The 25753-nt window shown below is 51.0% G+C and overlaps 1 protein-coding gene across 1 annotated transcript in view; it reads left to right on the top strand.

Annotated features, from left to right (window-relative positions):
• Window positions 1-4095: 4095 nt before the first annotated feature.
• RYR1 (ryanodine receptor 1) overlaps window positions 4096-25753 on the top strand; it is a 126387-nt gene continuing 104729 nt past the window's right edge. The window contains exons 1-19 of the mRNA XM_040254107.1: window positions 4096-4223; window positions 9685-9804; window positions 10644-10748; window positions 11787-11861; window positions 11943-12021; window positions 12402-12514; window positions 12841-12934; window positions 14081-14174; window positions 14290-14364; window positions 14853-15009; window positions 15157-15321; window positions 17699-17820; window positions 18618-18813; window positions 22604-22739; window positions 22822-22917; window positions 23002-23120; window positions 23983-24116; window positions 24589-24830; window positions 25350-25542. Coding sequence (XP_040110041.1) covers window positions 4176-4223; window positions 9685-9804; window positions 10644-10748; window positions 11787-11861; window positions 11943-12021; window positions 12402-12514; window positions 12841-12934; window positions 14081-14174; window positions 14290-14364; window positions 14853-15009; window positions 15157-15321; window positions 17699-17820; window positions 18618-18813; window positions 22604-22739; window positions 22822-22917; window positions 23002-23120; window positions 23983-24116; window positions 24589-24830; window positions 25350-25542 — 2363 coding nt within the window. The 5' untranslated portion in view covers window positions 4096-4175. The remainder of the gene's footprint in view (window positions 4224-9684; window positions 9805-10643; window positions 10749-11786; window positions 11862-11942; window positions 12022-12401; window positions 12515-12840; window positions 12935-14080; window positions 14175-14289; window positions 14365-14852; window positions 15010-15156; window positions 15322-17698; window positions 17821-18617; window positions 18814-22603; window positions 22740-22821; window positions 22918-23001; window positions 23121-23982; window positions 24117-24588; window positions 24831-25349; window positions 25543-25753) is intronic.

Below are 25753 nucleotides of genomic sequence, written 5' to 3'. Positions count from 1 at the left end.
ATGAGAGGGTGAATAAACAGAAGCAGACAGTCACCAGAAGGGCCTGCAAAACTCCAACAGGCATAGACAAGATGTTCACGGAGCAACATGGGTGGGTCCTAAAACACGCAATGGTGACTAACAGGAGAAAGAAATGCTATTAATAGCTTATGATATAATGCCCAATGACACAGAATAATTTTCTGTTATATACACAACTCTAAGGAAAATCTTAGATACTTAATATACAAGTGTGCATTAAATAGTGTACAATAGATAAACATGTAATTGGATAACATAATTACATTAGCCTAAATATCTAATTATCTAATTATGCATTATATCATCCAATGATGTGGTACAAGCTCGTGTGCCATATAGTACAGTTGTATCAGTAAATCGGTATTTATGTAACATGTAGCAGTCCATTATACACAACTCTCTAGGTATCACTATAATTTTATTGAACTGCAAGATATTGTTTTCTATAGCTTAACAGATACCTTTTCATGTTAATAATACTTTTTTTCCCCTGCACCATATGGCACATGGGATTTTAATTTCCTGACCAGGGATTGAATTTGTGCTGCTTGCTGTGTAGGTGCAGAGTCCTAACCACTGGACCACCAGGGAAGTCCCCCAAATATTTTTTAAAATATTTATTTATTTGGCTGCCCTGGGTCTTAGTTCCAGCATGCAGAACCTTTTAGTTGCGGCATGCAACTCTTGGATGTGGCATATGGAATCTAGTTCCCCAACCAGGGATTGAACACTGGGCACCCTGTATTGGGAGCACAAAACCTTAGCTACTGGACCATCAGGGAAATCCCCCCAATAATAATTTTAATAGATCCCTATATCAATCAGTTACCATGTGGTAGGCTCTCATTGGTTTCCTCATGGAATCTTCACAATCCTAACTATCCCAAATTAATCTAGTGGAAAGATGAAGAAACTGAGGCCCAGAGGCAAGAAGTTAACTGCCCAGCAGGAGGCCCGGGTGTGTGTGGCATCCTACTTCGGGACTTAAGTCCCCACAGGAGCAGGAAGGAGCTGGTTGCCCCCCTCAGGGTTCCCCAACTTACAAAGCCCAGGGCGCTCATCTGCATAAAGGGCGGTTCAATTAGTGGCCATGGGTGGCTCAGGCAGCCCCTGGTGAGATGAGGATTAGTATTCTGGGGGATGTAGCCTGGCTCTGCTAAAGTGTCTTTTTGCTATAACTAAGAGATTTTATGCAAATATAGAGACAGTATAGTAAAATGGTTAAGAACCCTGGCTCTGGGTTCAAATTCCTGGCTCAGCCTCTGTGTGACCTTGGGCAGGTTGCTCTACCTCTCTGTGCTCAGCTTATCTGGAAAATGAGCACCATAAAAGTACTGACTTCCCAAGATTATTGTGAGGACTACAGTCATCGCTCAGCAACTGCAGGGACTTGGTTCCCAGACCGCCTTGGATATGAAAATCTGTCCCGTTTTTGTATAAATGGTGTAGTATTTGCATGTAACTCACACACATCCTCTGGCAACATTTAAATAATCTTTGTGCGTGTGTGCTAAGTATTTCAGTCATGTCTGACTCCTTGCAACCCTATGACCTGTAGCTGGCCAGGCTCCTCTGTCCAGGGGATTCTCCAGGCAAGAATACTAGAGTGGGTTGCTATGCCCTCCTCCAGGGGATCTTCCCGACTTAGGGATCAAACCCAAGTCTCTTATGTCTCCTGCATTGGAAGGCAGATTCTTTACCACTAGCACCACCTGAGAAGCCCAAATCATCTTTAGATTACTTATAATACCTAATACAGTGTAAATGCTATGGAAATAGTTGCAGGCCTGTGCCAAATTCAAGTTTTGCTTTTCGGAAACTTCTTGAATTTAAATGCACGCTCAGTCTCTTCAGTCATGTCCGACTCTGTGCAACCCTATGAACTGCAGCCTTCTGTAGGTTCTTCTGTCCATGGGATTCTCCAAGGCAAGAATACTGGAGTGAGGTGCCATGCCCTCCTCCAAGGGATCTTCCCGACGCAGGAATTGAACCCACTGAGTCTCCTGCATCTTCTGCATCACAGGCGGATTCTTTACCGCTGAGCCACCCAGAAAGCCCCTGAATTTAAATATATATATATATATATATAATTTAAGTATATGTATATAATTTATATACAGTTGGTTGAATCTGCAAATAGGAAACCCACAGGTATGGGGAGCAGCTGTACCTTATTTCTTTAGGTCATACATGGCAAGGACCACACATGTTTAATTTCCCCTCTAAACAATGTAAATAGTGACAGGATTGTTGTGAGAATTAAAAAATGACATGCAGTGAAAAGGTCCTAGCTCAGGGCCGGCCATGCAACAGGTGCACAGAAGACATCTGCTATGGCTAGTACCCTTTCCTCATCAGTTTTTATAATAGTGATGATGAAGATGATTTTCCTTGTATAGGTAGTTTTTAAATACAATTTTAAAGATTATTTCCATGTACAGTTATTAAAAAATATTGGCTATATTACCCATGTGGTATAATGTCCTTGAGCCTGTCTTGCACCCAACAGTTAGTACCTCCTACTCCCCTCCTCTTTATTGCCCATCCCCCTACTAGTAGCCACTAATTTGTTCTCTGTATTTGTGAACCTTCTTTTTTTTTATATTCACTAGCTTGTCGTATTTTTTAGGTTCCACATGTAAGTGATATCATACAATATTTGTCTTCCTCTGTCTGACTTATTTCGCTTAGCATGCTGCTGCTAAGTTGCTTCAGTTGTGTCTGACTCTGTGCGACCCCATAGACAGCAGCCCACCAGGCTCCTCCGTCCCTGGGATTCTCCAGGCAAGAACACTGGAGTGGGTTGCCATTTCATCGTTTAGCATAATACCATCCAAATCCATCCATGTTGCTTCACATGGCAAAATTTCTTTTTTTAATGAGTGAATAGTATCCCATTGTGTATATGTACCATATCTTCTTTATACATTCATCTGATGATGGATATCTAGGTTGCTTCCATCTCTTGGCAATTGTAAATAATGCTATGAATACTGGGTGCATGTATTCTTTTGAATTAGTGTATTTTGCTTTTTTTTGGATACAAACCCAGGAGTGGAATTGCTGGGTCATATTTTTAGTTTTCTAAAGAAACTTCCATACTATTTTCTATAACAGCTTCACATGTATTGGTACAGTTTTAAGTGCTGGAAACAATCGAATTTAATACTTGCAGCAGCCCTGTAAGATAGGTGCTGTTAATATCCTCCTTACTAAGCGCAGAGAGGTGAAGTGATTTATCCAAGGTCATACAAAGGAGTGGCAAGGCAGGAATTTGGATCCAGTCTGGCTTATTAATCATTGTGTGTGATGCTTTCTTTGTAAAAATATTTAACATTTTCATTATTTATTTATTGGCTGTGCTGGGTCTTTGTCACTGTGTGGACTTCTCTAGTTGCAGCCAGCGGTGGCTACACTCTAGCTGTAATCTGCAGGCTTCTCATTGCAGTGGCTTCTCATTACAGTGGCTTCTCTTGTTGCAGAGCATGGGCCCTAAGGAGCGGGTTTCAGTAGTTGCGGCACGTTGTCTCAGTAGTTGCAGCTCCCGGGCTTTAAAGTACAGGCTCAGTTGCTGTGACCCATGGACTTAGTTGCTCCGCAGCAGGTGGAATCTTCCTGGACCAGGAATCGAACCTGTGTCTCCTGCATTGGCAGGCAGATTCTTTACCAGAGCCACCAGGGAAGCCCTGTATGCTGGTTTTTAAAGCCAGGAGAACCGGGTGCTCATTCCGACTCTGCTGTGTGACATCAAGCAGGGCCTTCACCACTCAGAGCCTCAGTTTGCTTTCTGTGAAATAAGAGAACGATGGCACTATGGCGTAGGAGGACAGACGGTAGCTACCTTATAGACACTCCCCCTGAGCCTCCCCACCCCAAGCACACCTTTGGCAGAGGTTTGGAGTGTGTGGGCGGGACACCGTCTGGGGGCGGGGCCTTGGGCGCCCTGGTCCAATGGGAGCCCGGGGGCGGGGACCTCCTCCCAGCTCTGTCCAGCACACGAGTCCTCCACGCAGTTCCATCTACCCCGCGGGTGCCTCTGGCGTCCCCAGAGGTCTCCGACCCCAACCCGCCCCCAGCCCACCCGCCCGGCCTTCAGCCCCCTCCTCTTAGTCCCCGACTTCAGTCCGACTTCAGACGCCTCGGGCTTCGACATCATGGGTGACGGAGGAGAGGGCGAGGATGAGGTCCAGTTTCTGCGGACGGTGCGTATCTCTGTGTTGGGGTCTCTGGGACTCTCTCGGGTCCCTCCGAGTGCCTCTTTGTCTCTGAACTCGCTGTCCTGATTGCTTGTGGACACTGAGACTCACGGTATCTTCCTCTGTCCCTTTGGGTGACTGTCACTCTTTATCTGTTTTTCTCTCTCAGTCCTTTGGGACTGCAAAACGGGGAGTAGGGGTGTCTTCCGCCACCTTCTCTGACACTAGCAATTTGTCCCAGAGAACGGGGCCGCTGAGAGAGCACCCCCCTCCCACCTCTCTGGAAGCAGGCACTTGGAGAAGGTGGTTCTAATTCCTGAGCTTAATTTAGCTGCCCCCTCCCCCACCCCCCACCTAGCCCTAATTCTCTTCTTGCTTCAGACTCTGACCTATTTAAATTCTTGGAAAGGGGGCTGGTGTGGGTTGAAGGACCGAACTCCTTTGAACTCCCAGCCCTGGAGGGTCCGGTTCTGGGTCTTCTTTCTTCCCCCACTTGGTCTTGGGGAGGAGGGTCAAATATGGATGCTAATGGTCTCTGGGTGGTGTCTCTCCGGATCTGTCTCTTTGGGTTTGTCTGCGCCTCTGTCTCTCTCCATCTCTGTCTCCCTGTCTCTGGCTTTGTTCTTCAGCTTCAGGCCATCTGCGTTTCACACCGCGTCTTCAGTGTCAAAGACTGTGTCTCTGCCCGCATCTCTGATCCTTGGCTGGGGGTGGGGGGCAGGGCAGAGAATTGGAACAACAGGTGTCCCTCCCAGAATAGACCGTTTTTTCTGGGGCCTGGGCAGGGGACAGGGAGAGAGGATGGAGGAGGGGCTGCCCATCTCAGAGTCCTTCCCATTTTTCCTCCCAGTGGTTCTGCTGGGTGTGGGGGGGTGAGGAGGGGAGGGGACATTCTCGCTCCTGGGCGAGGTCTGCTGATCCTGCACTAGCCCTTCCCCACCCCCTCCAGGCCCTGGGAAATGCTGACACAGCATTCCGGCCCCAGAATAGGACCCTGGTGAGCCAGCTCTGGTTTCCTGGGAGGGAGGAACGAACAGTGGGGCTGGTAGTGAAGGATGGGGACAGCTGGACATTCGGCCACGGGAGGAGGCCTAGCTTCACCCTAGCTGCTTGCCCCAGCCCCAGCCCCTTAGCAGACATCATGGATTGGGCTCTGCCCTGCTCCCCAGCCCTAATAAGACCATGGGCATGGCATGAGCCCTTGAGCAGCCACTCTATGTCAGGTGCCATGCCCAGGGCCTCAGCCTCCAGAGGCATCTAATTATATCCTTGCCGCTCTGTCTTCTGAGGTAGGGCCCTATCTTTATCTCCCTGGGGGTTTTGAGGGAAACCGAGGCCTGAGTGGCAGAGCCTGACCAAGGTCAAGGCCAGGAAGTGTCATCTTTGGATGTCCCTGGGTACAGCTCTCCTGCTTTCACAAGAGGAAAACTGGACTCCGACTTGCCTGGGTAGCCAGCGTTGAGTTCTAGAGGCCTGGCCTTGGCATCTCTTGGCCCCAGACTGGGTCCATTTTCCTGAACTTTTTTGAGGTTATTGGGTGATTTTCTCAAACTCTCATCCCACCGGTAAGAAATATATTTCATATTGCAACCCAGTACGTGCTTCTATACACATATATTATAAAAGTCAACTTTATCGAGTTATAATTGACAGGCAATAAATTGTACCCATTTTAGGTGTTATAGTTGACAAGCTGTACATGCCCATGTGACCACTATCATAATCATGACATAGGACATTTCCTTTACCCCAGAAAGTTCCGTTGGGCTCTTTTCAGTAATCATCATGCCCATCTGCTTTATGTCACCATAGATTCCATTAGTCACTAACCAGTGTTTCGTGTAAAGTATATGCTCATTTGTCTTGCTTCTTTTGCACACTGTAATATTTTTGACATTAATCTATGTAGCATGTATTAAGAATTCATTCCTTTTTTTGTTGCTAAATATTCCTTTGTGAATATGCTGCAATTTGTTTATTGGTTCACCTGCTGATGGACATTTGGGTTGCCTCCAGTTCATGATATTATGCTCGAATTAGGTTCGTTCACACACGCCTATTTTTAACTGAAACAAGTTTCGTAAAATGTAGGTAGCCCTAGAACACGAGGGGCATGTTGCTATTTTCTGTTCTTGCTCTACTTTTATTTCACTTTTTAAGCATGATGGCCATGGTCCCCAAATTCCTTTCATTTCCTTCTGATGGGTGGCAACATCCAGCCCTGCGCAGGCTGGGGCTTGTCAAAGCTTGGCCCAGGTCAGAACCTCCTGGGGGCTGGTTAATGGTCCAGATTCCCCGCGGACCCCAGAGCTACTGAATCAGGCTCTTGGTGTTGAGGGAGAGAGTAGTGCAGCTAGGAAGTTGCCTTTTTAGCCAGCCTCCTCCCGCTTCATTCTGATGCAGGAGAAAGTTAGAGAATCATTGGCATAGGGATTAGGCTCCCTGTCTCTGGTTTACATCTTGGTTTTGCCATCTACCTGTTTCCTAACTTTGGGCAAGTGATTTTTATTTTTCGTTCTGAGCCTCAATTTCCCAGTCTGGAAAATGAGTACAATATGTACCCTAAGGGTTCAAGGGGTACATGCAAATATCTCTCTGAGCTCATCTCCCACTTTCTCCCTTACTCTTGAAGGCAGCACCACCAGGCTGTCTCCCTTGCTTTTTCTATTTTTTAATTAATTATTCATTTATTTGACTGCACCAGGTCTTAGTTGCAGCATGTGGGATCTAGCTCCCAGACCAGGGATCAAACCTTGGGCCCCCTGTATTGGAAGCACAGAGTCTTAGCCACTGGACCACCAAGGAAGTCCCTCCCTTGCTTTTTCTGAACACCCTCAGCCCCAGGCCTTTGCACAGGCTGCCTCCTCTTCCTGGAACATTCTTCCTCCAGAGATGATCAGGCCTGATTCTTTCTTGTTATTCAGACAAGGTTCAGCTCAAATGTCACCTCCTTGCAGAGGCGGTCATTTCACCCCCCTCACGGATGTCATCTCTACCCCAAGAGCCACTCACTTACATCACCCTGAGTTATTTTTTCCATAGCACTTATCACTGAAATTAAAATTATAAATTGATTCACCTGTTTTTTTCCTTCACCGAGCAGCATGCGGGATCTTAGGTTCCCAGACCAGGGATTGAACCCATGCCCCCTGCGGTGGAAGCATGGAGACTTAACCACTGGACCACCAGGGAAGTCCCTGATTCACCTGTTCATTACATCTCCCAGAAGGATGTCAGCTCCGCAGCCAGGGATTTTGCCTGCTTTATTTGCTGTTTTATATCCACACGTAGTTGGTGTCTAGCACAGAGCAGATGCTCAGTGTTCATTAGATGCATGTAAAGCCCTGAGCATGAAGTCTAGCAGACAGTAGGTGCTTGATAAATGCAAACCATACAATCCCTTTGAATGGATAGCATATGCCCAGATATCGGGGTTGGGGGTTATAGAACAGAGTAGTCCTGGGACCTCTCCTCCCAGGCTGGATAGAAAGAAAGAGGGCTGTCTGTGGGGAGTGAAGCCCAGGGTTTGCTGGAAGGACTAGGGGCTGTGTGACTTGTGGCAAGACGCCTAACCTCCTTGAACCTATTTCCTTGGCTGTAAAATGGAATAATCACTGCCTTAGTTGGTGGTTAAACACTGAAGTCTTCATCAGTATTTTTCCCCCCATCAGTTTTGATTGAAACCTCTGTCCGTAAAAGTACATGCCCCTAAGTACATTTATATTAGTTATGAATGTAATATACGCTACTCAACTAACATATCAAGAAGTAGTCTAGTGTTCTAAGAGTGAGGCATATTGGGAATTCCCTAGAGGTCCAGCGCTTTCACTGCCAAAGGCCTGGGTTTGAATGGAGAAAAATAAAGGTGGTGTGTGGCACATAGAGCCGCAGCACTGGGCTCAAATCTCAGCTATGCCATATTCCAGCTGTGTGACCTCAGGCAAGTTACTTCACCTCTCTGGGCCCGTGTTTCCACAGGTTCAAATACTAGGACTTATCTCAGAAGGTTGTTTATTTTACCTACATTTTTTATTTATTTCAAGCTTAGAGAAAAGTTGTGAGGTTAGCTCAAAAGGACTCCCATGTGGCCTTCAGTCATTTCCCCCGGATGTTAAGATGCATTCCCTTCCCTTCTTCCTCTCCCTCTCTCCAAATGTCTTTTCCTAAACTGTTTGAGAGTAGGTTGTGGACATGATAACCTTAACTCCTAAATCCTTCAGTGTCTGATTCTTAAAAAACAAGGACTCTCTCTTACAAAGGGGAAGATGATGGTTCAGATGGTAAAGAATCCACCTGCAATGCTGGAGACCTGGATTTGATCCTTGGGTTGGGAAAATCTCCTGGAGAAGGGAATGACAACTCACTCTAGTATTCTTGCCTGGAGAATCCCATGGACAGAGGAGCCTGGCGGACTATAGTCCATGGGGCCTCAAAGAATCAGATACAGCTTAGTGACTAACACTTGGTTATTGTTGGTGGTCTCTCACAAAACCACAGCACGGTTATCAAAATCAGGTTTCATGGGAACTTTGCTGGTGGTCCAGTGGTTAAAACTCCACGATTTCAATGCAGGTGACATGGGTTCTATCCCTGGCTGGGAAACTAAGATTCCACATGCAGTGCGGCATGGCCAAAAAAAAAAAAAAAAGATCAGGAGATTTCCTATGGCTATGATACCATCAGCTAATTCACAGGCTGTATTCACCTGTCACTAGCTGTCTCTAAACCGTCTTTACAGCATCTCCCCTTCATCCAGGATCCAGTCCAGGCTCTGGCACTGCATTCAAGAGTCACTAGACTGCACTCCTTAACTGATAACTACTATTAAAACAACACACAAAAGAGAAGTTAGAGAACACTGAGCTTAAAAGCCATTTAATTCCAGGCGCCCATATTTCCCATCCTCGTGGACCCCCATCTGGGAGTCCTCTGGAGCCACTTGGCGTGGTTGCGTGCTAAGTCGCTTCAGTCGTGTCAAACTCTTTGCAACCGCATGGACTGTAGCCCGCCAGGCTCCTCTGTCCGTGAGATTGCCCATGATTCCAGGCAAGAATACTGGAGTAGGTTGTCATGCCCTCCTTTAGGTACTCTTCCAGACCCAGGGATAGAACCCGCGTGTCTTGTGTCTCCTGCCTTGGCAGGCAGATTCTTTACCAGGGCGCCACCTGGGAAGCCCGGAGACCGTTGGACTGGAGTTCAAATACCAGTTCCTCCTCTTATCAACCATCTGGCCTTGGACAAGCCATGTCCCCTCATTGAGCCTCAGTTTCCATATTTTAACACTGGGATGACACTGGCTCGGATCTCATGGGGATTTTAGAAGCATGCAGCGCCCTCAACACGAGCCCCTACTGGATAGCTGGAGAGGGTGGGCGTTACTAGTAGTATCTTTTCCACGAGGGGACGGGGTGGACCGGGGGGCGGTGTCTTGGGGCGGCGCCGCCCCTGACGCTCCGCCCGCCCCCAGGACGACGAGGTGGTCCTGCAGTGCAGCGCCACGGTGCTCAAGGAGCAGCTCAAGCTCTGCCTGGCCGCCGAGGGCTTCGGCAACCGCCTCTGCTTCCTGGAGCCCACCAGCAACGCCCAGGTCTGTGCGGGACAAAGGGAGAGGGGGTCTGACGAGTAGAGAGGCCGGGACCTGAAGAAGGGGGTCTGGGGGGGTGTCTGGAGAGGGGGTGCTCTCCCCACGAGGGAAAGGGGCGAGGTCTGGGGTGGGCGGAGGCCTGAAAAGGGAGGGGCGCGGGGCGGAGGGTCTTCAATACAAGGCAGAAGGGCCGGGAGGGTCAGGGGGTGCTAACAGGGGGCTGACCAGGGAGGGGGCTGGAGGCTGAGAAGTGGAGGGAGTTTGGGGTCTGCCTGAGGTGTACTCAGGATCTGAGGGAGGAGGTGACCTGGGGGGGATGGGCTTGGGGCTGGGAAAGGGAGGGGATCCGGAGACTGACGCAGGAGGCGGCTGGGGGCCTGAGGTACCTGGGGTGGGAGGCTCAGCAGGGCGGTGTGAATCTGTGACCGCCGTTGTCTGAGGGAGGGGCAGGAGCTAGGCCTGTCTGCTGGTGATGGTGGGAGGTGGGGGTTCTCTGCTGGAAGGGCCAGGAGGAGGCTCCAGAGTTGGAATGGGCGCAGTGTGTCTGCGGGAGGAGGGCCGGGGGGGCGGGCTGCTGAGGCCTCCTATGAGATTAGGTGGGGTGTGGAAACTTCTGTGAGGTTCGGGCGGGATAAAGGGGTGTGCAGGAGGAGGAGAACAGAGGTATTTCCTGGGATGTTGGCGGGGATGTGGGTGTCTGAAGTGGGCGGCAGAGGGTAGGGCTTCTTGGAGGGTTGGGGTCAGGTCGGGGTGTGGGTATTTCGATTAGGGGCAGGGGGGGTGCACCAGCACTTTGGAGCTTTCAGGGCCCCGTTCACCTCTCCTTACCCCACCCCCACCAGAATGTACCCCCCGATCTGGCCATCTGTTGCTTCGTCCTGGAGCAGTCCCTGTCTGTCCGAGCCCTACAGGAGATGCTGGCCAACACTGTGGAGGCCGGCGTGGAGGTGAGGCTCCTCCAGGCGGGATGGGTGGCGGGGACGGGTGGGAGGACCTGGGGGTCATTTACCGTCCTCTCTTCTTCCTCTTTCTGCCCTGCCCCCCACAGGCCCTCAATTTGGATAAGTGGGTAGGTCTGGCCTTGGGTGTCATCTGTTCTCGCCACCTCTCCTGACCCCAGGCCTGCCTCTTGGGCCCACATCCTGCACATAGGGGTTGGGGGTCTCCCCCACCCCGGTTGTCAAGGTCTGTGGAGCCCAGAAAAGGCAAGGCAGGCAGGAAGGAAGAGGGTGGGGGCTTTTGAGCCCCCTGTTCCCCCACCCGCTCCTTCCTCCTCTTTTCCTTTCCTCCAACCCCGCTCCCAGCTCTTCTCCGCATGGGACCTCTCCCCTCATCACCTCCTGCCGCCCCAAGTGTGGGTCCCCTCTGGTCCAGGAGTGGGTCTGCCATGTGATCACGTGGCCCCATCACATGGCCCCCTCAGAGCATGGGCATGTGATGGGGGCATGATGCCTTTGAGCACCTGGGTGTACCCACCCCTCCAAGAGGGGCTGAGTCTCCTTGTGCCCCGGGTGAGGGGGTGGTGGCAGCACAGGGCAGGTCCCTGTGGACAATGCTCCGGTGTAACAACTGGCAGGACGGTACCGGTGCACAGACGTGTTATGACGGGTGACAGCAGGGGGCCGGGGTCCATGGCACATGAGCTACGGGGGCTTCCCTGAGTGACCCTAGGTATCTGAACCTCTGGAAGAGGGGTTCAGCTCCCTGGGTGACTTTGGGCCCTGGCTAACAAGTTGAAGGAGGCGAGGGGGACAGAGTGGGTTTTGGGGAATATAAAACACCCCATCCACAGGCTTCTCAGAGACCAGACCCTGCTTCCCCATGGAAGCAGGGAAGCTGAGGCAGAAAATCTGTTTCTGGTCTGAGCTGAGTTTTCTTCGAATCCAAGCCTGAGCATGGTGTTTTCTGGGGAGCATATTCCCCCCTGGTAGGCCAGATGTTTCGAGGGGGCCTGTTCTCACTTTGTGCCCTCCGTGCCCCCACAGTCGTCCCAGGGTGGGGGACACAGGACACTCCTGTATGGCCATGCCATCCTGCTCCGGCACGCACACAGCGGCATGGTGAGTGCATCCAGGAGAGGGCGGGGCAGGGGGCGAGGGGGCAATGCCCACCAGGAGGCTGACTCCCCGCTCCAACCCTAGTACCTGAGCTGCCTCACCACCTCCCGCTCCATGACTGACAAGCTGGCCTTCGACGTGGGACTTCAGGAGGATGCAATTGGTACAGGGGCTGGAAGAAGAGGGTGTGATGGGGACACCGCAGGCAGTGAGTTCTGCACCCCAGACCTTTGGAACTGAGAGTCTTGGGGTGTGGATGGACATATTCTGGACGGAGAGACTTGGGTAGACGTGGGGGAACTCTGGGCAGAGAGTGGGAACGGGAAACTATGAGGCAGAAGTAATAGGAGAGTTTGGGGAGGAGGGTTTGGAAGGCTTCGTGGCTGGGAATGCCTTGAGGAGGAGCACTGTTACCTGGAAAATTCCATGGACAGAGGAGCCTGGTGGGCTACAGTCCAGGGGGTCACAAAGAGTCGGACATGACTGAGTGACTGGGCACACACCCACACGCATCCAGAGAGCCCTTCCCGCCCCCACCCACAGGAGAGGCCTGTTGGTGGACGACGCACCCAGCCTCCAAGCAGAGGTCAGAAGGAGAGAAGGTCCGAGTTGGCGATGACCTCATTCTTGTCAGTGTCTCCTCCGAGCGCTACCTGGTGAGCAGTCCCTCCCCGACCACAGCGCCTACTGCCCTCCCCCGGGGCTGGGGGTTCATGGAATCCACTCCATCTCCTCATCATGGGTTTGCTTGGTCTCTGGCCCCAGTGTCCTGACTCCCAGTTTCTGGTTTCATCCAATTTCTGGTTTCCATCCAGTTTCTGGTTTCTGATGCCCCATTTCCTGACTTGATCTCCATTTCCTGATCTGTGACCTTTAATTTTCTGTCTGCCCATTTCTTGGCTTCCACCTTGGTTTCTGACTGACTCTGGAACTATTGTTCACATCCTATCATCTCTGACCCCCACATCCTGGTGGCCTCCAGCACCTGTCGACAGCCAGTGGGGAGCTCCAGGTTGACGCCTCCTTCATGCAGACACTGTGGAACATGAACCCCATCTGCTCTGGCTGTGAAGAGGGTGAGGATCCAAGGCTTCTAGACCCTAAGCAGATACCCCCAAAAGCAGACCTCCAACATCACTCCTCAGACCCCAAATCTAGATCTCCCAATTATAACCCTCACTCTTAGATCTCCAACTGACCCCAAGTCTGAGACTCTAGAGCTCAGATCTCCAAACTGATGGTCAGATTCTAAATTCAGACTCCAAAGCTTAGATGCCAAACTCAAGTCCTAGAGGTCAGACCCCTAAACTCTAATCCAAAGCTTGAAACATTAAATTTGGAACTTACCTCTCAGAATCAAAGCCTCTAAAGGCAAGCACAAGCTTATCCCTCAACCCCCAAAACCAGCCCCCCAAATTCAAACTCAGATCTCCAATCTAAGACCCCTAATTCAGACCTCAAACTCAGCTAAACAACCTCACACCTCCAACTTTAACTTCAAATCTCCAATACCATCTCCTAGTTCAGACTGCCATGCTAAAACCCTAAATAAACTGCGGCCCCAAAACTTTGACCCCAAATCTCACACCTCAAACCTCAGGGCCCTAAGCCAGACCCAAGCTGAGACTCAAGTCACAGATAACAAAATTCAGGCCTTAATCTCAGACCCTGATACTCAAATCCACCAACTTGTAACTACAAAGCTCCTATCTCCCCAGACTCACACCCAAAAGTTAAAACTTTCAAACCTCAAACCTCAAACCGCAGGCACTAGCCTCAGACCTCCAAAGTAACACTCAAAATTCAGACCCCAACTTCAGATCCAACTGCTGTACTTCTAAACCCAGGCCCCAAAGCAAGCCCTGGAACTCAGACCCCAGTATCAGGGAATATTAGACCCAAATCTCTGCTGACATTCTCTGACCCAATCTCAAAAATCCAAACTCAGACCTTTAAACCCCAGACCTGCAAACCTCCCAACCTCAGCCCCACACACCCAGACCCCCAAAATTAGATCCCCCACCTCAGACCCCAAATCTCATGCCCCCAGCTCAGGTCTCAAACTGAGCCCAAATCTCAGACTACCACTTTGTACCTTCAAACTCAGATGTCCTATTGCAGACCCCGAAACCCGGCCCCCAGCTTCCCACAGGGCAGAAGGCAGGCCCCTAGTTTTGGTTCCAGACCATATGGGGCTCCAGCTCCCCTTGCTTCTCGTCCAGGCTATGTGACCGGTGGCCACGTCCTCCGCCTCTTCCATGGACACATGGATGAATGTCTGACCATTTCCCCTGCTGACAGTGAGGACCAGCGCAGGTCTGAGCTTGGGGACAAGAGGGTCTGGGGTCTTGGGGCTGAGGGGTGGGTGGCAGAGTCTGGCTGGGGGGACTGGACCCTGAACCCTTGGCCTCACTATCTTCCGTGTACCCAGAGTTGTCTACTACGAGGGGGGACCTGTGTGTACCCACGCCCGCTCCCTCTGGAGACTGGAACCACTGAGAATCAGGTAGGGGTTGGGTTGGGGGAGGCAGGCTGTGGGGGTGTGTGAGGGGTTCCTGGGGGGCCTGGGAGGAGAGGAGGGTTTTGAAGGAAGAGCTGAGGAAGAGACTGGAGGGTTCTGAGGGAAAATCTGGGGTCCCTAAGGGAAGCAAGGAAGGTCCTTAGGGGTCTTGGAGGTGGTGAGGGTTCCTGAGGGGGAGATCGGGGGTCCTGACTGAAACTGTGGGGAGTGGAGGGGAGAAAATGACAGATCTGGGAAACCTGGGTGCACCAGAATTATCGGAGGAAGCTCTGAGGAAGCGATGAGGGCTTGAGAGAAGTTTGGGGTTCCTGAGGGAGACCTGGGGGTCTTAAGAAATATCTGAGGGCTCAGAGGAAGGCTTGGGGCCCCCTGGAACAGGGCAGAGGGCTTGAGAAGGTTTCAACAAAGACTGTGGTGTCCACTGGGAGAACTGAGGGGCCCTCTGACCCCCACCTTGTCCTTATCCTTTGCAGTTGGAGTGGGAGCCACCTGCGCTGGGGCCAGCCGCTCCGCATCCGGCATGTCACCACTGGGCGGTACCTGGCGCTCGTTGAGGACCAGGGCCTCGTGGTGGTTGACGCCAGCAAGGCCCACACCAAGGCGACCTCCTTCTGCTTCCGCATCTCCAAGGTTGGTGCAATCGGGATGCCAGCGCTCACCTGGAGCTCTAAATTCCACTCCAGCCCCGCCTCACACTTTGCAATCTCTTGACGGGGGTAGGGTTCCCCATTAAACTCACAGGCAGAGGAGGCTGACCTCTGACCCTTGCCCCTGTAGGAGAAACTGGATACGGCTCCCAAGCGGGACGTGGAGGGCATGGGCCCTCCGGAAATCAAGTATGGGGAGTCACTGTGTTTCGTGCAACACGTGGCCTCAGGCCTGTGGCTCACCTATGCTGCCCCGGACCCCAAGGCCCTGCGACTCGGTGTGCTCAAGAAAAAGGTGGGTGCCTGGAGTGGGGAGGGGTGGGCTGCAGGCTGGGGCAGGAAGGGGACTGGGGGTGGTCATGCTTGAACCTTCAGGGTTTGAGCATGGGATTGAGAGAAAGAAAGACTAAGAGAGAAACAGATTGAGAGACACAGGAAAAAAGAAATTTTATATATTTAGTGGAAGGAGGTTCAAGAGGGAGGGGAAGTATGTATGCTTTGGCTGATTTTCATTGTTGTACGGTAGAAACCAATGCAGCACTGTAAAGCGATTATCCTCCAATTAAAAATAAATTTAAAAAAGAATGAAAATAAAGTGAAACATTTTGGAGGATTTTGTCAAATTATACCAGAAGCTAAAAAGATATGTCTTTTGGCATAAGTAATTCTGATGTTAGACATTTATTGTAAAGGAATCAATTGGATAATTGTACAAAGATTTGGGTATATTTATCAATGTAAATGTCCAGTTAAAAAAGAATATATATATATATATATATATATATGAAGAGAGAGAGAAATATAGACAGACATGAAGACAGAAAAATAGAGAAAGATAGACAGAAATAAGAAAAGACAGAGATGGAAAGAAAAAGATGGACAGTAACAAAGTGAGAATAATATTCAACCAAGTATTGAGTACCCCAGTTGTTCTGGATGTATGTGTGGAAAAATAGGCAAGCTAGATTGACCTCTTCCCTGCCTTCTCCATGCTCAGACACTGACTAAACTGTCTCTAATGAAGTACATAGTTTTACAACCAAACAGTAGGAAAGGTATTAATACTTTTGATAGAGGGAACAGCATGTGCAAAGGCCCTGAGGTTGGGATGCAGTTGGTCTGTTGCAGTCACAGAAAGGAGATCTAGTGTGGCTGGAGGAGAGCGAGCGAGGGGTGGATTCTAGAGATGAGGGCAGAGAGGGGATGGGAACAGATTGTAGGGCGTTATGGGCTGTGGTGATGGAGGTGGGGGGGGGCGGAATCGACTTTTACCCTGTATGAGATGGAGCCACAGGAGAGTTCTGAGCAGGCCTGGGGGTGGCCTGACTAAGGTTCACAGGGTTCCTGAGGTGCTTGTGGGAACGGACTATGGGAGTGAGCAGAGCTGGAGGAGGGAGATGGGGTGGGAAGGGGCAGAAGGGGGGTGACAGTGGACAGCACAGGCATTTCTGTGGAATGAGAAAAGGCGGAAGAGTCTGGTTGTATTTTGAGGGCAGAGCCAACTGGATTTTCTGAGAGACTGACTATCAGAGTCAAAGGCATAGGGATTAAGGATGAGGCCACTATTTTTGCCCTTTTTGTCCTGAGCAGCAGGAAGGAGGGAAGTGCCATTAAGCGAGTTAGGGACAGCCAAGTGTCAGCTCAGGAGGACAGGCCCCAGTGCCAAGAACAGAGACAGGCAATAGGCTTGCTAAGTGAATAAGTGGGAAGACGAGAGTGGCACCTGTTTGTAAAAAAAAGTGAGGCCTGAAGTTGGATACAAGAGCAGAGGATTTAGAGACAGGCCTGGACCAGAGAAGGGAATGTGGGAGTGGTCGGCAAGTGGATGGTATTTAAAGTTGCTGGACTGGGTGGGGTCCTGGGGAGGTCAGCTCAGGGGAAAGCCAGCTGCCGTGATGGGCTCATCTCCCAGAAAGATGTGCAGGCATTCTGTCTGGGACATGTTAGGTTTGGGGTGCACTAGGGCTTTCTGATGGGGGGGGATGTTAAAGGAGATACAAATGGAGAGGGTCTGGCCTGGACAAGATAGAGACAGAGAGGGAGAGAGTGAAAACCAAAGAGGGACCGAAAGAGAGAAAGACAGATGCTTGGACTTACCTGGTGGTCCAGTGGTTAGGAATCCACCTGCAGATGCAGAGGACGTGGTTTGGATCCCTGGTCTGGGAAGATCCCATGTGTCTTGGGGCAACAAAATCCAGGCACCACAACTACTGAAGCCTGCCCTCCTTGACTTTGCGCTCCACAACAAGAGAAGCCACCGCAGTGAGAAGCCCACACACCACAAGGAAGACCTAGCACAGCCAAAAATAATACATAAATAAATAAAATTAAAAAGAGAAAGAGGCAGAGAGAGAGATGGACATAGAGACAGAGAGGGAGGGAGGGAGAAGGAGACAGTGTGGGATAGACGTGAGAGAGAGAGACAAAGGTGGAGAGACACAAACAAAGAGGACAGAGACAGAGGGTGGAAAAGAGGAGAAAGCTAGAGGGGAAAAACGAAAGAGGGATTGAGGATGAAAGACACAGAGACAGATGGAGGGATGGTGGGGGACTGGCAGAGATCTGGTGAAAGATGCGGGCAGTCAGGGGGCTAGAGACTGGGTGGAGGTCTGGGGAGCATGGCCCTGAGTGACTGGGTCCCCTTCCTGACTTCTCTGTTCCACCACTGCCAGGCCATTCTGCACCAGGAAGGCCACATGGACGATGCACTGTCACTGACCCGCTGTCAGCACGAGGAGTCTCAGGCTGCCCGCATGATCTACAGCACTGCCGGCCTCTACAACCACTTCATCAAGTGAGCCACCAGCCTGCCCTGCCCTGGGGGGCCACGCCACACCCTGACCCCCATGCTTCTGGAGTTCTTGCGCCTGACCATTACATCTCTATCTCTGACATTCACATGTCTCACATAGATAAACTCCTGACCTCTATACACTTGGGGCTTCCTTGGTAGCTCAGCTGGTAAAGAATCTGCCTGCAGTGAAGGAGACTCGAGTTCAATTCCTGAGTTGGGAAGATTCCCCTGGAAAAGGGATAGGCTACCTACTCCAGTATTCTTGGGCTTCCCTGGTGGCTCAGATGGTAAAGAATCCACCTGCGATGCGGGAGACCTGGGTTTGATCCCTGGGTCGGGAAGATCCCCTGGAGAAGGAAGTGGCAACCCACTCTAGTGTTCTTGCCTGGAGAACTCCATGGACAGAGGAACCTGGTGGACAGTCCATGGGGTGGCAGAGTCAGATACGATTGAGCGACTGACCACAGCTATACACTTGACCCCTAATCTGTCCTCTACCAGTCATGTCTTTGACATTACATCCCTGATCATTACCTAGTTTCACACCCCTGACACCCAGACCCTCGACCCTAGACATCCCTTAGCCGTGACCTATGCTTGCATGACGTGTCCTACACAGACGCTTTGCCTTTGGCAACTGTGTGAGCTCAGGCCGATGCCCCTCTATCCCTGCGCCTCCGTCTCCCACTCTGTTAAACAGGTGTGTCTGTGGGAGCCCTGCGGGGACTCGGGGTGGGAGGGGGCGGGACTTGCACAGTGTTCCGGGTCCCTTGCTGACCAGTGCGCGATCCCCGCAGGGGCCTGGACAGCTTCAGCGGAAAGCCGAGGGGCTCGGGGTCCCCGGCGGGCACAGCGCTGCCTCTCGAGGGCGTCATCTTGAGCCTGCAGGACCTCATCGGCTACTTTGAGCCGCCCTCCGAGGAGCTACAGCACGAAGAGAAACAGAGCAAGCTGCGCAGCCTGCGCAACCGCCAGAGCCTCTTTCAGGAGGAGGTGAGGCCACAGCCCGAGGGGGCGTGGTCTGTGGGCGCGGGGCGGGGCCTGTGAGAGGGGCGGAGCCTGCCGGGCCTGGAGAAGCGGTGGTCTGAGAGAAGAAGCGAGGCAGGAGGAAGGACCTGTCCTGCGTGAACAGGGCGGGGCAGCGGGTCATCAGGGACACGCGAAGGGGCGGAGTCTTGAGTGTCCGGACTGAGCGTTGGGCGTGGTTTTGGTGAGGGGCGGGGCGTGTGGCAGAGCAGGGGCGGGGCCTGTGAAAGCAACTTGGGACCGGAGCCTGGAGACCGCGGGCAGGACTTGTTTCTTTTCGTGGGAGGACGCGGCGCGGTGAGGGTAAGCTGTGAGCCAAGACAAGCCTGTGAAGGCAAGGCCTGAGAAGTCAGAGGCTGAGCTGCTGGCCTCAGGGGGCGGTGTCTGCAGGGGCGGAGCCTGCGGGGTGAGAGGACAGAACCTGAGTAGGGCATGGTGGGGTGCAGGGCCAGAGAGGTTTTTGGGTATCAGGTGAGTGGTGTAAGGAGTGACTTCAGCTTGACTCAGAGGCTGGGATTTTGTGTTTTACGAGGCTTGGTGGTCTCCACTCGGCGAGAGGTCTGAGTGGGGGGCCCCAGAGAGGTGGGAGGCTGGGGCTGGACAAAGGCCCAGGGTCTGATATTTCCACACAGTGATTGGGGAGCATTTTCATTTAGGGTCTTCCAGCTTGGGCCCCCTTCCTCTTCAGGGGCTCCCATTCTGATGGGGGCGGCAGACTTAGAAAAGATAATACTAACAATAACAAAATTTATGGCTTGGGATTAGTATATGCAAAGCATTTGGAACAGTACCAACACATGGAAGATGCTATATTGACCATGGTTATTATTACCGAATTTAGCTACTGTATGTTTTGGGTTTTGTATACCTGATATCCTCCCCATAACCCCATGGGGGATTGTAATTTCCATATTGCAATGGGAATTACAATGGCACACTGAGTCGCAGAGAGATTAAATAACAACCATTTATTGAACCAGAGGGATTATAGTTGTCAACAAAACAGAAAAATCCATGTCCTTGTGGAGCTGACATGGTGTAGAGGATAAATGATCAATAAAATAGAAGGATTATAGTGTATATTAGATGATGATAATAAACGCTAAGGAGAAAAACAAAGCAGGGCAACAGTAGAGAGTGCTGGGGTTGTTGTAGTTTAAAGTAGAATGGTCAGGGACTTCCCTGGCAGTCCAGTGGTACTCCCAATGCAGGGGATGCAGGTTCGATCCCTGGTCAGGGAACCAGATCACATTTGCCACAACTTAAGATCCCATTCCTGCAACTAAGACCTGGCCAAAGACATACATATTAAAAATAAATAAAATAGAATGGCCAGGGAGGATGACCTGAATGAAGATAGGCAGCTACACCTACACTCGAGGGAAGGCAGATAGAACAAGTACAGGGGCCATGAAGTGGGAGTGTGCTTGAGACTTTCCAGAATAATGAGGAGGCTGAACTGACCGAAGCTGGTGAGCTAGAGGAAGAGTGGCAGGGGATGAGCCCAGAGAGGTGACAGGGCCAGGCCATGGTGAGGACTTTTGCTTTGGGAGTCACAGAAGAGTTAGGTCTTTGAAAGTCACAACTGGCTAGGGGCTGAAGCACTCTGTGTGACTCCAGCTGGTTGCGTTCTCTACCACGAGGCACCGCACCTCTTACCATGAGCCCAGGAGGTAGATACAATAGTTGTCCTAGCAGCCTTATTGTCTATTACTGCTGGAATGAATCCACAAATGTGGCTTATCTATACAATGGCTGTGGATGCCTCTCAGCAATGAAAACGAACGAATGACAACTGCATGAGACAATGCTCTTCATCTTTTTTAAACGAAATATTTATTTTTTTTATTTGGCTGAGCTGGGTCTTTTTAGTTGTGACATGCGGGATCTATAGTTTTGGCATCCGAACTCTTAGTTGCAGCGTGTGGGATCTAGTTCCCTGATCAGGGATGGAACCCGGGTCCCCAGCATCAGGAGCACAGAATCTTAGCCCCTAGACTACCAGGGAAGTCCCATAGTGCTCTTAATCTTAAAATCTAGTAGTGAGCAAAAGAATCCATGTACAAAAGAATACTTACTGTATATGTCAAGTTCAAAAACAGGCAAAATGCCACTAGACTGCTTACCAATGTACACATAGGTAGTAAACATAGAGAAGCAAGGAAGGAATTTCCATACAAGTCAGGATGACAGTAATCCCCGGCTGAGAGCGTTGTGTAATCAGGAAGGGCATTGAGGTGACTTCTGGGTGGCTGGCAATGCTCTCTTTCGAGGTTACACAAGTGTTCTTTATATTTGTTTGTTAAACCATGATCACTTAATCTTTATTATTTGCAGATACTGTCTTTGCAAATATGCCTACTTGATCAAATTCATTTGTACTCCCCCCTGCCCTACCAAATCAATACTTGCAGTGTATTTGTGGTCATTTGTGGACATGTACGGAGAGGAAAAAGTTTAAGTCAGCTGATGCCATGTTTCCAGTTGAGGTTGAACAAGGAGACAGTCTGCCTTTTTATTTCACCTCTCACCTGTAAACAAGCGTCCTTTGCATATTGGTATATTGAGAGCCACACTTCATATTTTTGTGCTTTTTGTTAATTTTGTTGATTAAAATGGCCCCTCAGCACGGTGGCAAAGGGTTGTCTAGTATTTCCAAGTGCAAGATGGCTGTGATGTACCTTACTGAGAAAATACATGAATTACAGTGTCGTTGGTTGTGATTTTAATGTTTAATCAACAGCATCTATTAAATTGGTGTCTTTAAACAGAAACACACGTAAAACAAGAGTGTGTACTGATTGCTGGAAATGTTGTGCTCAGAGACTCAGGATGCTCCCTGTGTTTCCTCTTTGAGCCGTGATTCTCAGGATTCACTAATTCAGTGCTCACGTCCACTATACAGAACTTAGCTACTGTGAAAATCAACTATTGATGGTGCATTTTTATGTGCTTTTCTGTATATCTGTTATAATTCAAAGTAAAAGAAGACAAAAGGTTAAAATGTTTAAAAGGAGAGAGAGAAGGCAAACATCTCTCTGATAGTATGGAGAGTGAGCTGGGCCAAATGGGACCAGGAGTAGGGTGCTTGGAAGTGGAAAGGAAGAAAAAAAAAAATGCTGCTGGAAGGAGAAGCACAGATACAGTCCTGATGTTAATAGGGATGTGTTATGTTGGGGACAGAGGCAGAGCAGGACAGAGTCAGGTCTGGGGAGCCGAGGAGAAGAGGGAGATAGGAGTGAAGGTGGACACGGAGCTGGTGGCTCTGATTTAACATTATTTATGTATTTATTTGGGCTTCCCTGATAGTGCCGCTGGTAATGAATCCCCCTGCAATGCAGGAGACTCCAGTTCGATTCCTGGGTTGGGAAGATCTCCTGGAGGAGGGCATGGCAACCCACTCCAGTATTCTTGCCTGGAGAATCCCCATGGACAGAGGAGCTTAGCGGGCTACAGTTCATGGGGGTCACAAAGAGTCGGACACAATTGAGCCACTAAGCGCAGCACACATGTATTTATTTATTTATTTGGCTGTACCTTACGACATCTTAGTTCCCTAACCAGGGATTGAACCCATGCCCTTGCAGTGGAAGTTTGGAGTCTTAACCACTGAACCACCAGGGAAATCCCTGTGACTCTAGTTTAGATCTGAGAACAGAGTCACTAGCTACTGAGGGAATGTGATTAACAATTCAAGAAAGGTAAGGAAGGGAGGGCCTGGGGTTCCTGTGATGACCCCCTATTTTCTCTATTCCAGGGGATGCTCTCCTTGGTCCTGAATTGCATTGACCGCCTAAATGTCTACACCACTGCTGCCCACTTCGCTGAATTTGCAGGGGAGGAGGCAGCCGAGTCCTGGAAAGAGATTGTGAACCTGCTCTATGAAATCCTGGGTAAGGGGCCCCAGTCTGGACTCCCCGTTGAGCACCCCAGGTTCCCAGGCCTATGGGATCTGACCCCTCTTTCCACCTTCAGCCTCTCTGATCCGTGGCAATCGTGCCAACTGTGCCCTCTTCTCTAACAACTTGGATTGGCTGGTCAGCAAGCTGGATCGGCTAGAGGCCTCCTCGGGTAGGAGAGCCCACAGGGCGGGGCTGGGGACTGGGGGAGGGGAGGGCTGCACCCGTGTCATCTCTCATGCTGGCCCCTGCGCAGGGATCCTGGAGGTGCTGTACTGTGTCCTGATTGAGAGTCCGGAAGTCCTGAACATCATCCAAGAGAACCACATCAAGTCCATCATCTCCCTCCTGGACAAGCATGGGAGGAACCACAAGGTTGGCCCCTTATCCCCTGAATTCTGAACCCTGACCTTTCCCTATGGCCCTCAAATTGCCCCCCTTCCCCAGTTTGTCTCTTACCTGGACTCTCCTGCTATAAGCTTCCATCTCAATACTGAGTCTTCAACTTGTGGTTCTTAAATGAACTCTGCACCACATCAGATGCTTCATTAGATCTCTGAAGCAGTTTATTCAGTTTCTAAGTTTGTAGTCTTCAGTGGGAGCTGCACAGATACCCTCCAGTTTGCCACAAGTGCTACTGGTTCCATAGAATTATTTCTAACCATCTCAGATACTCGACTGCAATGCAGGAGATATGGGTTTGATCCCTGGGTTGGGAGGATTCCCCTGGAGGAGGGAATGGCAACCCGCTTCAGTATTGCTGCCTGGGAAATTCCATGGATAGAGGAGCCAGTCATGGGGTCCCAAGAGTCGAAAATGACTTAGTGCCTAAGCCACTAAACTACCACCACCCCTCACATGTTTACGTTATCCACCTGGGCCCTGAAGACACTCCACTAATCTAAAAGCCTCATCTTGATCCCTGTGCTCTTCCCCTCACTGACCCTTTCACTCTTCCCCTGACCTCTCACCTGTTACTGCAGTCTCCCCTTCCTTACATTACTGATTTCTTATCCCAACTCAAATGGCCCCTCGCTTCTCGCCTGACCTTTCCCTTTGACCCCGATCTCTCTCAGTGATTCCTGACCTCCCACTTACATCACCTCTTCTCAGTGCAAATCTCTATCTCCCATCCTGGCACGTCATCCTTCTGGTATCCCATCCTGGGTCTCCCATAGACCCACCTCCCTTGCTTCTCTGGTGCCCCCACACCCTGACCTCTGGCCTTGACCTCCAGGTGCTGGATGTGCTATGTTCCCTGTGTGTGTGCAATGGCGTGGCCGTGCGCTCCAACCAAGACCTCATCACTGAGAACTTGCTCCCTGGCCGCGAGCTTCTGCTGCAGACAAACCTCATCAACTACGTCACCAGGTCTGGCCCCAACTCCTGACTCCAGGGCTCAGAGCCTCTCAAGCCCCTCCCTGACTCCCGGGTGGGTGGGCCTTCCTCCACCCCTGACCCTGGGACTTGACACCGGTCCCCACCGCTGTCCCCAGGTCATGCCTGGCTTCTCACTCCTCTTGTCCTCTCTCCCTGCTCCGTTTCTGCCTCTGTCTCTTCCTCTCTTTCTGTCTTCCTCTGTCTGTCTCTCTCTATTCCTCCTCCACCTCTTTTTCTTGGGCTCTCTTCCACCTCTCTCTTCTCTGTCCTTTGATGTTCTCTCTCTCTCTGCTTTCTCTGTGTGTGTGTCTCTCTCTGTCTGTTGCTCTCGGTCTCCATGTCTCTGCTTTTCTATTTTTCTTGGGTATCTTGGTCTTTCTCCCTTCCCTTCCCGCCCCCCACCAGCCTGGGTCTCCTCTCCATCTCTCCTTCACCCTCCTCTCCTGTTCTGTCTCTCCTGTAGCATCCGCCCCAACATCTTTGTGGGCCGAGCAGAGGGCACCACGCAGTACCTCAAATGGTACTTTGAGGTGATGGTGGACGAGGTGGTTCCATTCCTGACAGCTCAGGCCACCCACCTGAGGGTGGGCTGGGCCCTCACTGAGGGCTACAGCCCCTACCCTGGGGGCGGCGAGGGCTGGGGCGGCAACGGGGTCGGCGATGACCTCTATTCCTACGGCTTTGACGGGCTGCATCTCTGGACAGGTACCTGGACCCTTCTAGGGGACCCTCAACCCTGACCATTGACCCCAGGGTTTCCAAGGGTCTCACTGCACACCTTGGGGTTCTTGGGATCTTGACCCCCAAACAGGCTAACTTTGACCCCTTTACTCCTCATTTTCCAAGACCTTAACCCTAGAGCTTCCAGAATCTTGGCCCTCACCTGTTTCTTCATAAGCCCAGAACTCTGATTCCAGAGGAAGTCTGATCTCTGAACTGAGAGATCCTAGAAAACTGTCCTGATTATTATGACCTCTGATCTTTGACTTCTGACCCCAATGATTCCAGAATCCTAACTCTAGGACAGCTTTAATCTCTGATTCCTACACCTCTCAGGAAGCTAACCTCAGAGGAAACTTGACCTCTGCCCCTAATCTCTAAGAGCACTTGACCTTGGAGATCCTAAAACCCCAATGGATCCTCTAATATCTACCCTTGTCTCCTGAGCCCACTGGTTCTGCTGGACCTCTGACTTCTGACTTCTTCCCGGTGATCCTGGTGCAGGACACGTGCCACGCCTGGTCACTTCCCCCGGGCAGCACCTCCTGGCCCCCGAGGACGTGGTCAGCTGCTGCCTGGACCTCAGTGTGCCGTCCATCTCTTTCCGCATCAATGGCTGTCCCGTGCAGGGGGTCTTCGAGGCCTTCAACCTTGATGGGCTCTTCTTCCCTGTTGTCAGCTTTTCGGCTGGTGTCAAGTAAGGACTCATCCCTGCCCCCTTGCCAGTCTCCAGACCAGGGCCTGTCCTAAGACAGCTTCTGCAGGCGCGCCATGGCCTGCTATGGGGCCAGGACCTAGCGGCCTACCCTCAGGACCGACGGGCCAGACCCCTGTGTGAGGGTCACCATGATACTCTCCATGTTCTCCCAGTGACCTCCGCTTCTCCCCAATCTCCATGTCCCCACATT

This window comes from Oryx dammah, unplaced genomic scaffold, assembly GCF_014754425.2.
Source record: "Oryx dammah isolate SB20612 unplaced genomic scaffold, SCBI_Odam_1.1 HiC_scaffold_13, whole genome shotgun sequence".
In the NCBI taxonomy this organism is placed as follows: domain Eukaryota; kingdom Metazoa; phylum Chordata; class Mammalia; order Artiodactyla; family Bovidae; genus Oryx; species Oryx dammah.
Note: the sequence above shows the minus strand (reverse complement) of the source record. Positions and strands in the feature narration are given on the sequence as shown.